This window comes from Onychostruthus taczanowskii, unplaced genomic scaffold, assembly GCF_017590055.1.
Source record: "Onychostruthus taczanowskii isolate IOZ18803 unplaced genomic scaffold, ASM1759005v1 scaffold16, whole genome shotgun sequence".
In the NCBI taxonomy this organism is placed as follows: Eukaryota; Metazoa; Chordata; class Aves; order Passeriformes; family Passeridae; genus Onychostruthus; species Onychostruthus taczanowskii.
This window is the reverse complement of record NW_024498795.1, coordinates 12,138,360-12,153,056: the sequence shown is the minus strand read 5'-3', so window position 1 is coordinate 12,153,056 and position 14,697 is coordinate 12,138,360. Positions and strand designations below refer to the sequence as shown.

General features: G+C 39.5%; 1 protein-coding gene across 6 annotated transcripts in view; it reads left to right on the top strand.

Annotated features, from left to right (window-relative positions):
• The window catches only part of CHST9 (carbohydrate sulfotransferase 9), an 85,961-nt gene that overhangs the window by 62,047 nt on the left and 9,217 nt on the right, over positions 1-14,697 (top strand). For all 6 annotated transcript variants that reach the window (XM_041399446.1, XM_041399444.1, XM_041399445.1 and 3 more), the window contains one exon: positions 7,083-7,120. In XM_041399446.1, the coding sequence (XP_041255380.1) occupies positions 7,083-7,120 (38 nt within the window). The remainder of the gene's footprint in view (positions 1-7,082; positions 7,121-14,697) is intronic.

Here is a 14,697-nt window from a genome sequence, read left to right as displayed (position 1 = left end):
TAGCTCAGCTGTTTGTGAGGTGAGACAAAATAAGTTTCTCTGGGCTTGTGTGCTGCTCCCCATTGGTACTGGTACCTTCATATGCCATTTCCATATGTTCTAATTAAGATCATATTGTGCTCCAGAGGTGGAGATCAAACTTATCTTTGCTACCAGTGAAAAACCCACAGTTGACCATGGTGACAACCAGGATGATGATGATTCCATGAGGCTTTGCCTTGAGGTGGTTAATTGGACTGTAAATTTCAACTGTACTCATATTCCTCATCTGGACAGGGCCAACCATATGTCCCTAATATGAACAGAACCCAAGCAGGAGCCAAAACCAAAGCCAGACTACTGCAGTGTTTCAGTCCACTGTGAGCCCAAAGGTTCAGCAGCCTAAGACCATAGCAGGGTATATTAAAGAGAGAGCTGTATGCCCACAGCTTTATTTCTCTGTGGGGTCTGAGCATGTGTATTCAAGCCACAGTTGCTCTCCATGCTCTTTTCTATCATGACAGCTCTTACTGTGATGTTCTTAGAGTAAAAAACAAACACAGTTTTCCTTCGTTGGAAAAAAATCAGTCAACCATCCAAAGCCATGTTAGTTGGAGCTCTGGTCAATGCCCATGGCAGCAGGGTTAGAACTAGATCTTTAAGGTCACTTCCAAGCCAAGCCATTGTATGACTTCATGATCCCTAACAGAATGATGTACTAAGAACCTCGACACAGGAAACTGCAACAGATGGGTAGAAACAATTTCCTTTGTGTCAAAGCCTGGAAACCTATTTTTTGGAATACAACTGGATAAGCAATTGAGCTTGACATGGGAGCACAGTCAAAAAGGTATTTTAACAGATTATGTGACCTACCTTCCAGATTATCGTAATATAAAGCAGCATAAAGCTCCATACATAACTAGCAACATGAAAGGGGAGACTTGTGGTTCGTATGAAAAAACAATGGCTCTTGCAGTGTGGGAACTGAGAATTTTTACCATTGGATTTGGATCACATTGTGATAGGATTTCAAAAAATGCACCTACTAAGACATAATTAACTGGCCTTTGCTTGCCTATTACAGATGAATAGGAATGTGTGATTTGCTCCATTCCGTTCCTTTAACAGTGCAGGAATGCGAAAAAAGTAGTGAAGCAGTTGGATAAAAAGAAAAAATCTTTTTAAAGCAATTGCATAGTGAGCTGTAAAACAAATTTGAAACAAACTACTCTTGTTGTTAGACACACGATGAATGCCAAATAGGCATTGAAAATATGCACCATGTTCAGCTGGAAACCATCCAAATCATGATATCAATATTGTGTTGATGTTACAACCAAATACACTGTCTGGCATGTTTCCACTATCTCAAATCTTCCATCCTTAAACGAAAAATATGACAAATTTTTGTTTTCCCTTTTTCCAGTTATAGAAAGCACAGCCTCCTAGAAAAAAAAAAACTGGCAAACAAGGATGCTTACTAATTCCATTAGTAAGCATCCTGGCAATTCTGTCTCATTTGAAAATTTTTTATCACAGCTGATGAGGCAGAGAGCAGGTAGGACTTCAAATTTTTAATTAATTTATGTTGTAACATCTCGTTGCCCTAAGTAGAGTTACACAATGTTAGTCAATGCAGGATTTGATCCAGGAATGGATTTGAGTTGTACCCCCACCTCCTTTTTATGCTCAAGAGAATTAATGAATGAGAGTCCTTAGTCTTATTAAGACTAATGTTCCTTTGTCAGTCCATTTTTTTTTTCCTTTGGTGTTCCTTCTTGTTATGACTTCGTTAGGTGGAAGCTGAATGGTCTATGTTAATCAGCACAAGACATTTGGCTACTCAAGCTTTCGTAAATGTTTAGTTTCCCAGGGTCCTTTGAACCTACCAGGGAACAGTTCTGCATCCTTATTAGAGACTGACAATTAAAGGTCTGTTTTCATATCAAAAGTAATCACAAAAAATTAGCTAGGGAGACCTTGGAATGCTGTGAGAGTTTCAGTGTTTTGAGATGGCCAACTTTCCTTCATTTGCTTCAATCAGTATCAACTTGGGTTTCTTTTTATGTTTCCTTCTGCCAGGGCAATTTATGAGTTGGCATTGTGACAACAGAGAAGGATTATGCAATACCATGAAGAAGTGATTAATATATTTTAGGCCACTGTAATCATATTCAGTTGCATAATTATCATAGAGGTGCAACAGTAAGCTAAACCAAGTTTTGGAGGCAGTGGTATAAATGAGCACTTTCAGTTTATTGAATTCCTTATTAGGAGGAGGAGGAAATTATGTGCAGGTCTGCAAGAGCTGTGCTGCTTGCAGACTCCAGAGATTCTGCTGATAAAACATAGGAAATGTATGGTTCTGCCTTAAATATTTTAATCTTTGTGTGCCTAGTTACAGGCTTTCACAGAAGATAATCTGTTAATGTCACACCTTGCCTGTTATAAGCCTGAAAAACAAATCTGAGTGTTTCTTCCCCAGGCTCTGGTGCCATGGGAATTTGCTGCAGAAGTTTATCAAGAATGAGTTCTTTGATTTATTTACTGTTCTCAGAATCTGTGCTGGTAGATCAGGACTGCAGTAATCAAAGTGGGGTAGGTCACATCTTAATAGGTTGCGTATGTGTTTAAGTCTAGAAACGTAAAGTAAAAGATGAATTTAGTAGGGTTTATTTCACTGGAAAAGCAAAACTAAATTGGTATTAGAGCATCAAATTCCCTCTTCACAAATGATTTTTTAGGAGTTCCCCCTTGAAGTTAAGTGAATATGGCTGCTCCAGATTACACATATGGCAGTTTCAGAGCAAGGCTGAGGGTCCCCTTTGCCCCCTGAGATCTCCACACTATTCTCAGTTTTTCTGGAAACCCTCAGATATCTGGGAACAGAGAAACAGACTTAGCCTTTCTGTTCATCCCCTTCCTTTCTGCCATGCCATAAATATTAGTAGAATTATCTGAAGACTTAAGGAAGCAAACTTTTTATTCCAAAGCTTTTATTTTGACATTTATGATGGTTGCTTGAAGTACATATAAATTTGGATTTGATTTTTGTAAGGAAAAAAAAATCCATTGTTGCTAGGTCTTACAGCAGTCACGTCACATAAATTGGCAGATTTGTATACTTAAGGGATTTTTCTCTCTAATTAAATGCAGTAGTAATGTCTTGCCTTTTGAAATTAAACCTTTGTTTTTTCATCTACATACTTACAGAACAAACATGCTGTCAAAATCCTTAATGTATCCAACTATTTGAACATAAAGAACAGCATCAAGCTGTTATTTGTTCTGCTGGATTGTACTCATATTTCCAATCTGAATCTTTTGTACCTGGTGATCTTAATTATATTTGAGCTGGAAGTAGTTTAACATTAAAGGGAATTACAGCAGATTAATCTGTAAACCTGCACAAATATGCCATTCCTTTGTATGGAGGTAAGCAGGGCATAGAGTGCATAATTATATTTTGTTCTCTGTTCAGGCTGTGTGCATGAGGCTGAGGAGTCAGTGTTGCCATTCCCCGTGACAGCAGCAGAGGCACACTGATGGCACACTCTCATGTCTTCCAGCTGTCAGTTACATTGGAAAACATACATTATTCCTCTCAGTAAGGTAATCTTTTAATCATGGACAATCAACCAAAACAAACAAAAAAAATTTAAAAAACCAACTTGCCCTGGAAACAGGAATTAGTATATTAATTAGTGTATCAACATACAGAGAATTCTTTTAAACAATGTTGTTGTATTTTTTTTTTCTAAAGTGATATAGCTTGAGGTCAACCCAAGAAGGCCATTTATCTCAACCAGTCACTACCTATTACATTTTTTGCAACTAGAGAGACAAAAGAAAATCGCTAAAAATTAATTGGGAGAGGTACATTTCTCCAGTCCTGATGCAAAAAAAACATCACTGGTATCCAGTTGCAGCAGCTTGGTCTCAATTAGCATGGTAGGAAAGCAGAGTGTCAGCAAACAAGAATCATAGTTCATACTGATAAATACAACTTTCAAATCACAAACTATCAGTTATTTGTCTATGATTAAGGCCTTTGGATTTGCTTGTGATTTTTAGCTCAGGTGGCACTGTTGAGCCCATTTAGGAACAGTTTGCAAGATGACAGGTAGAAAAATGAAGTTTCAGAAAAATAAAGGAGAAGAGCAAGCTGCTCACAAGCAGTCTGAGTTGCAGAAGGTATGCTCTGGGAATGCTCTGTCTACATGCTGGGCAGCTTCCATGAGAGTTTTCAGATGGCAGAAAATTTCCCAGTTGGTTTGATGATGTTGCATAAGCTGCTGCCTCATTGCAGTGGCTTGGGAGAAACTGTCAAAAATTTTAAATTTAGCATGTGTACATCTACCAGAAATGGATCTTCTTGTAAGTGTCAAGCACTACCTGCATTTCATGAGACTGATGACAGCAGGTGCTGCCTGTAGGACTGGCTGACATGTTCTGACAATTCTGGTTTTGTCAGTGTCCCATTGCTTCATGTCCTTTGAGTTAGGAGTACTCTCTCCAGTGGTGTTTTTTGAATCCTGCTGGTGAATGTTGATGGGTTGATGGTCACCACAAATGATCACAAGGCACCAACACAGGAACATCCTCCTCAAAAGTGAGAATGACAAAAAAAACAGATTAGCAACTAGTCATTGTAAGATAATTCTGTGAATTTAAGAAAAAAAAAAAAGGCAAACAAAAAAAAAAATTTAAAAAAAAGCAAACAAGCAGGACAAAAGGACAAACAAAATTCTGCCCACTTTCAATGGCCTTGTCCTGCTCTACAGCTAGCCTCTGGCAGCTGGAAACTGAAACCCCTTTCAACACTGCAGGTGTCATGTTTTTTCACTGCTTTTTGTGATGTTTCTTCTAAAACAATAATAAAATACACACCAGGACTGTGCAAGTTTCCCCATGTAATGGTGCCAATATATTTCCACCCTGATTTGTAGTCTGTCTGTTATTACAGACCTTGGTGCCTTCTGAGCACAAGTGTTGACTCTGCCAAATGCACATAGTTGTTCTGTGATGAGGACAAGGATCATCTAGCGAATAAATGGAGAACTCAGTATTCAATTTAGTGGTGACCTTGAATTTGATCTCTCTTCTATCCTTAACAGCCCAACAGTCAATCTCTGTCCTGTTTAACTCATGTCATCATTGCTGTCGTATCATACAGCCACTTCTGCAACTGCCTTTTCCTTGATACTGTACATTTAAATCACAAAAAGGAAGAAGAGAGAACAAGGAAAGAATTACCATAAATTCTTCTTCACCTTTTTCTTAGTAGTGTCAGGAATGGCTGCACAGGTCTTTTCCCAGCCTTTCTGTTCTTTTTTCTATATTTGTCTGAGGTAGAAACCACAAGTTTGATTGATAATGCAATTTGCATCTTGAGGCATCACTGGAAATACAATGGCATGAAAGGCTACTCTGGCAGAGCACACTTTTCCCTCAGGGCTGACTTTAGAAACTCATTGATGTCACTTCCTTCCTCAGTCAGCAAGTGAATTTTCACTAATTCTCAAGACCAGCTGTCCATGCTGTCAACAGAAAGTTATTAAAATTCCTTTAAAGTGAATCAAAATAGCCTAAAAACAAATGTACTGGGAAACAGGAAAGCATCAGTATTCAAAGTCCACAAACCTTTGAGCAAAATAGTGTTGATCTAACCAGAGATTTCAAACACTCTGCTTTCCTAGCAACTTGTATATCATTAGAGAATGCTAAAAACACATACCCCTTTAATCTTCTATTACCAACAATCTATTTGGCTAAAATATTTGTTACAAGAATAAATCTTATTTCTCCTAAAGATGAACTCAGCAAGCAAAGGAATGCATTTTAAGAAGTCTTTCCTAAAAAATAGTTCTGTGGAGACTTTTAAAAACATAGTTTTTATATTTAGCAAATAAAAACACAATACAAGCATGCAGGAAGTAATTATCATAAGAGACAATCTTATAATATAGCCTAAAGTTATTATCTTCATCTGAATAATCTGTAATGCTTTCATTGAAAAGAGGAGTAGTCTTAGGGATGGGAAAGGAGGATCTTTTTCCTTTAAGTAGAGTCTTTATACTGTATTTTAACACTTTAAATATTTTCACCTCATTTTAAAAATTCTGTTTGTGCCACACTTATCAATATGGAAAAGTTTTGTTGAAATGGAGTATCCTTTCCAGGGCTGGAGGTGGCAGCCACCTGAGCTAGGCAGGCTCCCCTGACAGTTAATAGTGATACTGACAGGTTGTAAGTCCTGTCCTATCATTATTATTTTTAAAAACACTCAGGGTGCACGTAGCCTAGCTGGATAGGCAAGTGTGAAATTCCTGACTTTCCCCAATATGTGTGGACAGTCTCCAGTAGCAAACTGATACCAGCTGCCCTTTTGACAACTAGTGCATGGGAGCAGTAAATGAAGCAAATTACTGCCCCTTTTGGTCAAAAAAGCAAGAACAGGTTTGAGGTGTCCTTGCTTCTATAGTCTCAGACAGTGTAGAAAAGCAGTGTTCTGTCTAGGTTTTGATTTTATCTCCAGGAGCACACTGAAGGATACTGCAGAAGAAGACCAGAATAAGGAAACAAGACCATAATTCAACTTGCCACTTTGTGGATAATATCAGGATAGAATTTCTCCCTGGGCCAGCTGGTGCTGAGCCTCAGTCTTGACACAGGCATTTAATTTTATTTTAAGGCAATGGCAGAAGTTGCTTTTCTCCTCCAGTGGTCAAATCCTGAGATGGATGCTACCAGTCTCTTGGTCACGTAGCACATCTTGCAACATTTAGAGGCTTCATACTACATATTAGAATTTTTGTTCCTCCCCTTTGAATGTTTAAATATTTTGTGGGGTTCCAGGTTAGCAAGATTGGCTACCTATCTCAATCTTCTTTCTATCACACCTCTTTTATAAGAGAGGCTTGTGTTTATTTTATTTTAGGTCGTTTTCCATTTCAAACTATCAAGTCATTTCTACATGTCAAATTCTGTTTCTTAACTAAGGGGTTTGATTATTTTTTTACTAATTTACTGTTGCTCTGAATGTCCTCTATCATATTGATTAAAATATATGCAAACTAATTATTTTCTTTCCCTTTCAGAGTCTGGAAAAAAGCTGCAACAAGAGACAATTAATCAGGTATTTGGAAACTTTTATATTTCTGTTAATTTTTCAGACAGTAGAGTTCTGGCAAGTAGAAAGGAGAACTTCATGAGATACACTAATATTAGCAATACAGGTGTGCTAAGGAGCATGTGTCAGACAACTTGCTGGCTCTGCAGATGTGTTGAATTCACAAGAGTAGTCATGATTTTGATCTAAAATTTGCAATTTAAGCAATTCAGTTCATCTACTTCCCAAGCTGGTGCTGAGGACAAAGCCAGAGGTAATCTGTTCATTGGTATAAAATTTTGTAGCACAACATTATGCCCTTTTTTCCCTTCTGTTTGCTAGTATTCCTTTCAAAAGGCAGAAAGCTATTGATATAAATACCTGAACAACATATGTAAGCAGTGTATTTCAGTGTTCCTTAGGTTATTTCTGCCATGAATTTTCACTGAGGCTGCACTAAACTGTGACATTGTTTGCAGAGGCGTTTTCAATCCTGTCTTTATTACTGTATCAAGAGTAATTATTTATGAAAAAACCTTTACATATTGTAATTTGTCATTTCAACATCAGGAAAAGCATGTAGGAACTAAACTGAAAAAAATTCTAACCAGAAAGAGAGGAGTAAACCCAGAGTTTGCTTTCCTCAGTTGAGATGCCCTTGTGGGTTGAAAGGACCCGACTCCACAGAAGCAGTGTGCTTGCTTGTCATTCTTTGACTTCTTGTCCTCCTGTTGAATACTGTTGTCCAGATGGCATATAAATGGGCATCTGGATTGTTTGTGAGATTTACTTTGAAATGCCACTTAAAAAGCAGTCATTAAAATATTTGCAGTCCAGCAATTACCCTGCCTTAAGCCATCTTCCTTCTAAGCTATATATCGAGGCATTGGAATAATTACATCACAGTTACCTGGGAACTGATCACCAAAGTGAAGGACTAACCTGACAGGGGACTGACCACCTAAAGCAGCCTGGTTTGGGTCTAACAGCAAGTCCCCTGCCATGGCTGAGCATGGCACAGATGTCAGTGTGTCACTTTCAGTGGCCTGGGCTGGCACCATTCAACACCAAGTAAACCCTTGCATGTCTGGACACTTATGGGAAGCCTGGTCCTGTGGCACAATGCAATATTCAGAGCTTTTACAACATTCTCATTATTGAGAAACTGATGGATAGATATCTAGTCCAGAATGTAGCATTGCATGAGCAAAGGAAATCTTTCACTTTTTAAAAATAACTGTAGAAATATTTTGGAATTTAATGGGAGTTAAGTGCTTTGACTGAGAGTTTATTTCCTAGAACAAGTCTAGTTAACTTTTAAAACTGAAACTACATTTTAAAATCAGCCTGAAATCTCTTGCAAAGCCACTTTTGGGCGTCTCTGTTGGCCAGAAGGGGGGGCACTTGTATTTTTAAACCACAACTTGAGGCAACATTGGCAGTGTGTGAATGGTTGATTGGAGACCTAATTCTGCACATTTTCTGTGTTACAAAATCTGCTCGGTGCATGCCATTGCCCTTTTCTGAGGAAGAATGTATTGTGATTTAAAAAAACCTTGCCACGTTTTCAAATGGTGGATCATGTGCTGTGCTTCGTGTGACCAGCCTTGGTCTTTTCCTGCAGGCTTCATGGAATGGTTCACCTGCTCTCTCTCTCTGCAGTTAACCTAAGAGTATCTAATTTTGGAAGAATATTATGTTGTCTTGATATGCTGAATGTATCTAAAAAAGCTGTGAAATGTTGATTTGTGGACATTCCCACTTAAATGGGCACTACTTCAGTGGCGATGTCCCATTTCATATAAATTTCCTTTGGATTTCCAAGAACCGGAAGAGTATTTCAGAACAGAAATTAATTTAATTTTCAAGTCTGTCATTTAGGGCACAATTATATAAGCACTTCATATTTAATTTGTACTTGTATTTCTTCAACAACAATATTTAAATGGGTTTTGATCATGATGGAATATCTGTAATGGAAGGATTCTTTTTATTTTCAATACTGAAGTTAAAATTTTATACGCAGGGTAAGATCCTTTAGTCCCCTTTAAGTTCAGTTCAGCAACAGTGAGTTACACTGGCTGCCAGAAATTTAAGTGAGGGAGAAGCTGTCTGCAGAAGATGGATGGTGTTACGACTTGACAGGAGCAGAAGTGCAAAGGGGCAAATAGCAGGAAATATCTTGTTGAGAAGTGAGTGAAACAGAGAGGGGATGGAGAAATGATAAAGCTGCTGTCCCAGTGATCTTCTGCTGGGTAAACCCCTGACTGTCTGTGCACACCTGGGACCTCTCTAATCTTGAAGACCACTGTTGGTCTCTGTGTGGTTCTTAGCTCTTCTAAAGCCTAAGCAAAGTTTAGTGAAACGTGACATAGACAAAACACTAAGGGAGTATCTGCTTCCAGAAACCTTTCACTACAGTTGTCATCTTCACTAGCTTTTGTTCCCTTTAATCACAAGGCATCTGCTGGTTTTCCTCAAACACCATTTTTGTTGTTAACATATATAAATATGTATGTTCGTTTAACAGCAGTGGCCATCTACCACCAGCAGTCAACCAGATGTAGCACACACTCTGCTTTTCAACACCTTTTTTTAACTACCTTTGCAACTTCAGGGGTAAGTCCTGGCACCAATGTACAGCCTGTTTACTGTAGCATGTTAATGACTCATGAGGAAAATGGAAGAAAACAAGAAAAAAACCTTGTGTTTCTATGTAACAGTATTGGCAAAACAACACATTACAGACCACCAATCAAAATTTGTCTGGGGAAATCATTTATGTTTCATCCTTAACATTCATATTTGCTTGTGTTGTGGTCTTAATATACACTCCTACATACAGTTGTGTCCAGCACTTCTGAATCTCTGAAGGACTGACAATATGTGTAATTGCATTTGGAAGCTGAAGTTGCTTGCAGAGTCAGACTTTTGGTTTAAAATCCCAGCTGTGTTTGAGCTCAGACTTGAGCCTGTCCCTTCTGCAGTGAAGCTGCAGGTCATGTTGGGAGACTCTACGATATCTGTCCCTCTGTTTTGTCACTGAGGAGTATTTTGTCAAGGCAGACTCTCTTGAAGTGGCACATCCATCCCTCAGTCAGTGCTCTGTCAGGGAGTATTCCACTTTCTGCATGTGGGGCTGCAAAGCAGGAACACAGAAAGGATAATGATGAGGCAATGTACTTGCTAGAGCTGGGGTTGGACCACAGATTACTGCAGCGCTGACATACTGTCAGTATGTGCACACCTTGCGCCAAAGAAATGAAGTCAAAGATAACTCAAACCTCTGTTAAATGACAATATAAGTTTGTTGCACAGACCATGATAAGAAATAGATTATGACCTGAAGGTTGCTTCGGGCTCATTGTGTAACAAATCTATATTAACGTGATTGAAAACTTCACAGTTCAAACTCCTTGGTTGCCCTTGCGCACTGCTGTAGTTTACTCCAGTTTTCTCCTCTATCCTCTTCATCGTCTCAAATGACCTAGCTAAAAAAAACTTCAGTCCATTTATGCCAGCTTCCAAGTCCTGCCACTTTGAGGTTATCTGATAGGTATGGACCTTCCTTCTGTTTTCCCAGTTTGGGATCGTACTCCTCATTTATTCGTATTTATACAAAATTAAGTCTTTGGAAATCTATGAGAGAGCTAACACATTTAGCCCACTAAACAAACTGAACTATTGTTTCACACTCATGTGCTTTATAGACTAAGCTAAGGTTGAGGTTGTAAGACATCTCTGGAGATCATCTTGTTTGACCCCCTTACTCATAGAGCAGGTTGCTCAGGATCACATCTGGCTGGATTTTAAGTACCTTCAAGAATAGTGGTTCTGTTCCTGGATATTCCAAGATGTCTGTGCTTGATAGTCACACAGTAAAAATGTATTTTGTTATATTTATATGGAATTCCTTGTGTTTCACTTGGTGCCTACTTCTTCCTGTCCTGTCACTGGATACCTCTGAGAGGAGCCTGGCACCATCATTTTTACTCCCCCCACTTCTTCCCTCCCAGGTTATATACAATGATAAGATCTCTCCAAGCCTCCTCTTCTCCAGCATAAACAGCACCAGCTCTCTTGGCCACTGCTTGTATGTCACATGCTCCTAACCTTTAAATACCTTGTTGCCCCTTCACTGAACTCACTCCAGCATGTCTACCTCTGTGTCCATTTATACAACGGATGCCTTACAGTATGCCCACATCTCCTGCACTGGGAAGTCCAGAACTGCACACAGCACTCCCAGTGTGTCTGTGTCTCACCAGGGTTGAGCAAATGTGAAGGATCACCTCTCCTATCTGCTGGAATTGCTCTGCCTAATGCAGCCCAGGAGGCTGTTGGCCTTTTTTGCTTTGAGAGCACATTACTGGCTCACAGGCAGCTTGTTCTCCAGTACCCTCAGGTCCATTCCTACAAAGCTGCTTTCCCACTTTGCAGCCCCCAGCCTGTACTGGTTCCTGGGGTTGTTCTTCCCCAGCTGCAGAACTTCGCATTCCATTTTGTCAGATCTCATGAAATTCCTGTTTAGCCATTTCTCAAGTCCTTGTGAACGGCAGCACAACCCTCTGGTGTATCAGCTACTCCTCCCAATTTTGTATTGCCTGCAGACTTGGTGAGCGTATGTTCTGTCTCACCATCCAGGTCAGTAATAAAGATGTGGGACACTTTTGGACCACCACCAACCTTGGAGCAGTAGTGAGCAGCCTCCCGCTGCATTTTGTTTGTCACAACTGTTAGAGCTTAAGTTTTCAGTCCAACTCACTGAGCACTCACCTAACCTGTACTTCATGAAAGTGTTATGGGAGTGCCAAAAGCCATAGTAAATTTGAGATAAACAAGATCCAGTACTCTCCCCTTGCCACTGATTCAGTCTTCTCCTTGTACAGAGCTATTAGACTGGTCGGGCTCAATTTCCCCTTCATAAGTCCATGCAACATGAGATTTAGCTGGAGGACAATCACCAGTGAAATACCCCAGGGGTCACAGATGAATAAATACCATTTAACTTCTTCACTACATACTAGGATGATGGGATGGAGTGTACCATCAGGAAGTTGTCACAGAATGCAAAACTGGGCTGAGGAATTGCTGATACAACAGAGGGTTGTGCTGCCATTCAGAGGGGCTTCAACAGGGTGGAGAAATGGACCAACAGTAATCTCATTAAGTTCATCAAGGTGAAATGCGCCTGGGGAGGAGTAGTCCCTTGCTCCGTCATGCTCCCAAGTAATGAGGCAAAGCTGATCAGCTTGTAATTTCCTTGCTATCCAGCCTTAAAGATAGGAGTGATGTTTGCTTTCTTCCAGTCCTCAAGAAACCTTCCCCAATCACCATGATCTTTCAAAGATAATCAAGAATGGGCTCACAGTGACATCCTCCAGCTCTTTCAACACTCATGAGTGCATTGCATAAGATCCTTGTTTCTGTTCCATAAGGATTGTTTCTGTCTAGTTTGTTTCAATATTCCCTAAGCTGATCCTTCTCCACCAAGGGAAATCTTCCTTGCTTCAGGCTTGAAGTGTGGCCTCACAAGTGCTGAGTAGAGAGGGACAAACCCTTTTCTAGTCCTGTTGGCCATACAATTTTTGGTACAAACCAAGATTCCATTGACCTTCTTGGCCACCTGGGCACAGACAGTGGCTCAGATCCAGCTGCCATTAACCAGCACCCCCAGGTCCTTTTCCACAAGACAACTTTCCAGCCACTCCTCTTTTCCCTGATCCACTAGGTGAGCCCCCTGGTCATGTCCTGTAGGTTCTCACTTGTTCACTTGTTTGAGGTGGACAGCTCTGAACCCTGTCTGGTTGAATATGAGATCCTTCCTGTTCCCCCTGCACATTTTGTATGAGTAAGCAGAAGTTGCATTTCTTTTTAAATTAATTTTTAATTTTTAATCTGATATATTATCAGATAAAATCAGTTGGGAAAAAATGTTCCATTTTTCCCTACACATAACATTTTCTTCCAAGCTGATAAGGGTTGTTTCTGATAAGATTCTCTGCCCCCTTTGAGTTCAGATAACGTAACAATCCTTCACTGATTAGTGCATAATATATAGTACCAAGGTGGTGACTCTCAGAAAAAAAATGCAGGAGAAACTATTATTTAAATAAGTACAGCAGACACTATTATGTGAGAACCTTCTCAGTCCCTTGTGGAGGAAACTGTTTCTCAGGCTGTATAGACAGGAACATAAGTACAGTGTCTGAAGATAAAAATATCTTGAATTTTATGAAGACTTATTCTTTTTGTGAAAAAAAAAAAAAAACAAAAACAAAAAAACAAGCATAACAATATGCAACAGACTGAATGCTCAACAGAAGTATTAAAAGACATGGTGAGAGGTTTGAGCAATGAAGGGCAGCATGGACTGGGAAGTTGTGTGGCAATCCCAGTTATCAAATTTCTGTCTCTTCTTGCTCTGTAAAATGGCAAGGTTTTTCTACCACTGTTAATCAGAAAGTAAGAATCACAATATTCACATGGGCTAGGCAATTATTATCTTTCCTTGGTTTACAGACATGGAAAAATGAAGTGTGAAGGTCAAGGGACTTGCATAAAACCAAACACTGTGGCTCTGGTGGGTGCAGCTACCCTTAAACACAGTGGTGCTCTTATGATTCCTGTGCTTCAGGGAGGCATGGTGCTTGAACTAGTTAGTGTTTGGGTGGCACACTGATCAGCTGTGGCACTGCTTGCATATTAATGCATATTGGCTGGACAGCCACACAAAAATCTGCTACAGAATAAGCTGGTGTATTTTCTTTTACCTGCAATAGACATGACGGCCCCGTTCAGTGAAACAGGGTCAGTCAGTGTGAGGATGGAGTGTACAGCGAATAATGCCCTTTGTCAATTCACAGTCTGTTTTTTCCCACTCTAATTTATGAATGCAATCAATTCTCAAGTATTATTTTTTTCTGTCTAGAAATGAACAGACAAATTTGTTTAAAAGTGTACAAATGTAGGCAAACATGTATTTGAGATATTTGCCTACCTAGAGTGCATTTACATTTCTATTTCTTTTTTATTTACCAATAAAGTCATCTAATTTGAATTAAATGCTAATTTTGATTGAAGGGAAAATGCTTTGAGACCTCTAGAGATCTTAGTGTCTCTTCCAAAGCAATTTGGGAGAAATTGAATTCTTCATGCCAGAATATACATTAATAACTTAGTTTCATTTGAAACTTTTCTTATTATTTCTAAAAGAGCAAGATGTCTTGTTTATGCTGGAAGATAAGTGTGTTTACCTGCAAACAAGATAGAGATGGATTCTGTTTACCAGGGGGAAAAAAAAAAAAAACAAAACTGTGAATCTTGCCACAGCCACTAATGTGAGGAATTCTGCTTTGTGTGCAGAAGCAGAGCATTAGATTTCAGGCCTCTATTCTCAAAGCACTTGCTGGGAAATGGGAGCCAGAGTTTTAGTGTAAGCATGCGGGGTTAACCTCCAGGATTAACACCCAGCAGTTTGGTCGGCTTCCTGCAAGCTATGTCTACTTATGCAGACAAGGAAATGGCTACAGGGTCTCTCCTGTGCAGGCTGGGTGTTGATCAGCAAGGGCTGAGACATGGTCCCCTCTTTGGATAAAAAATGT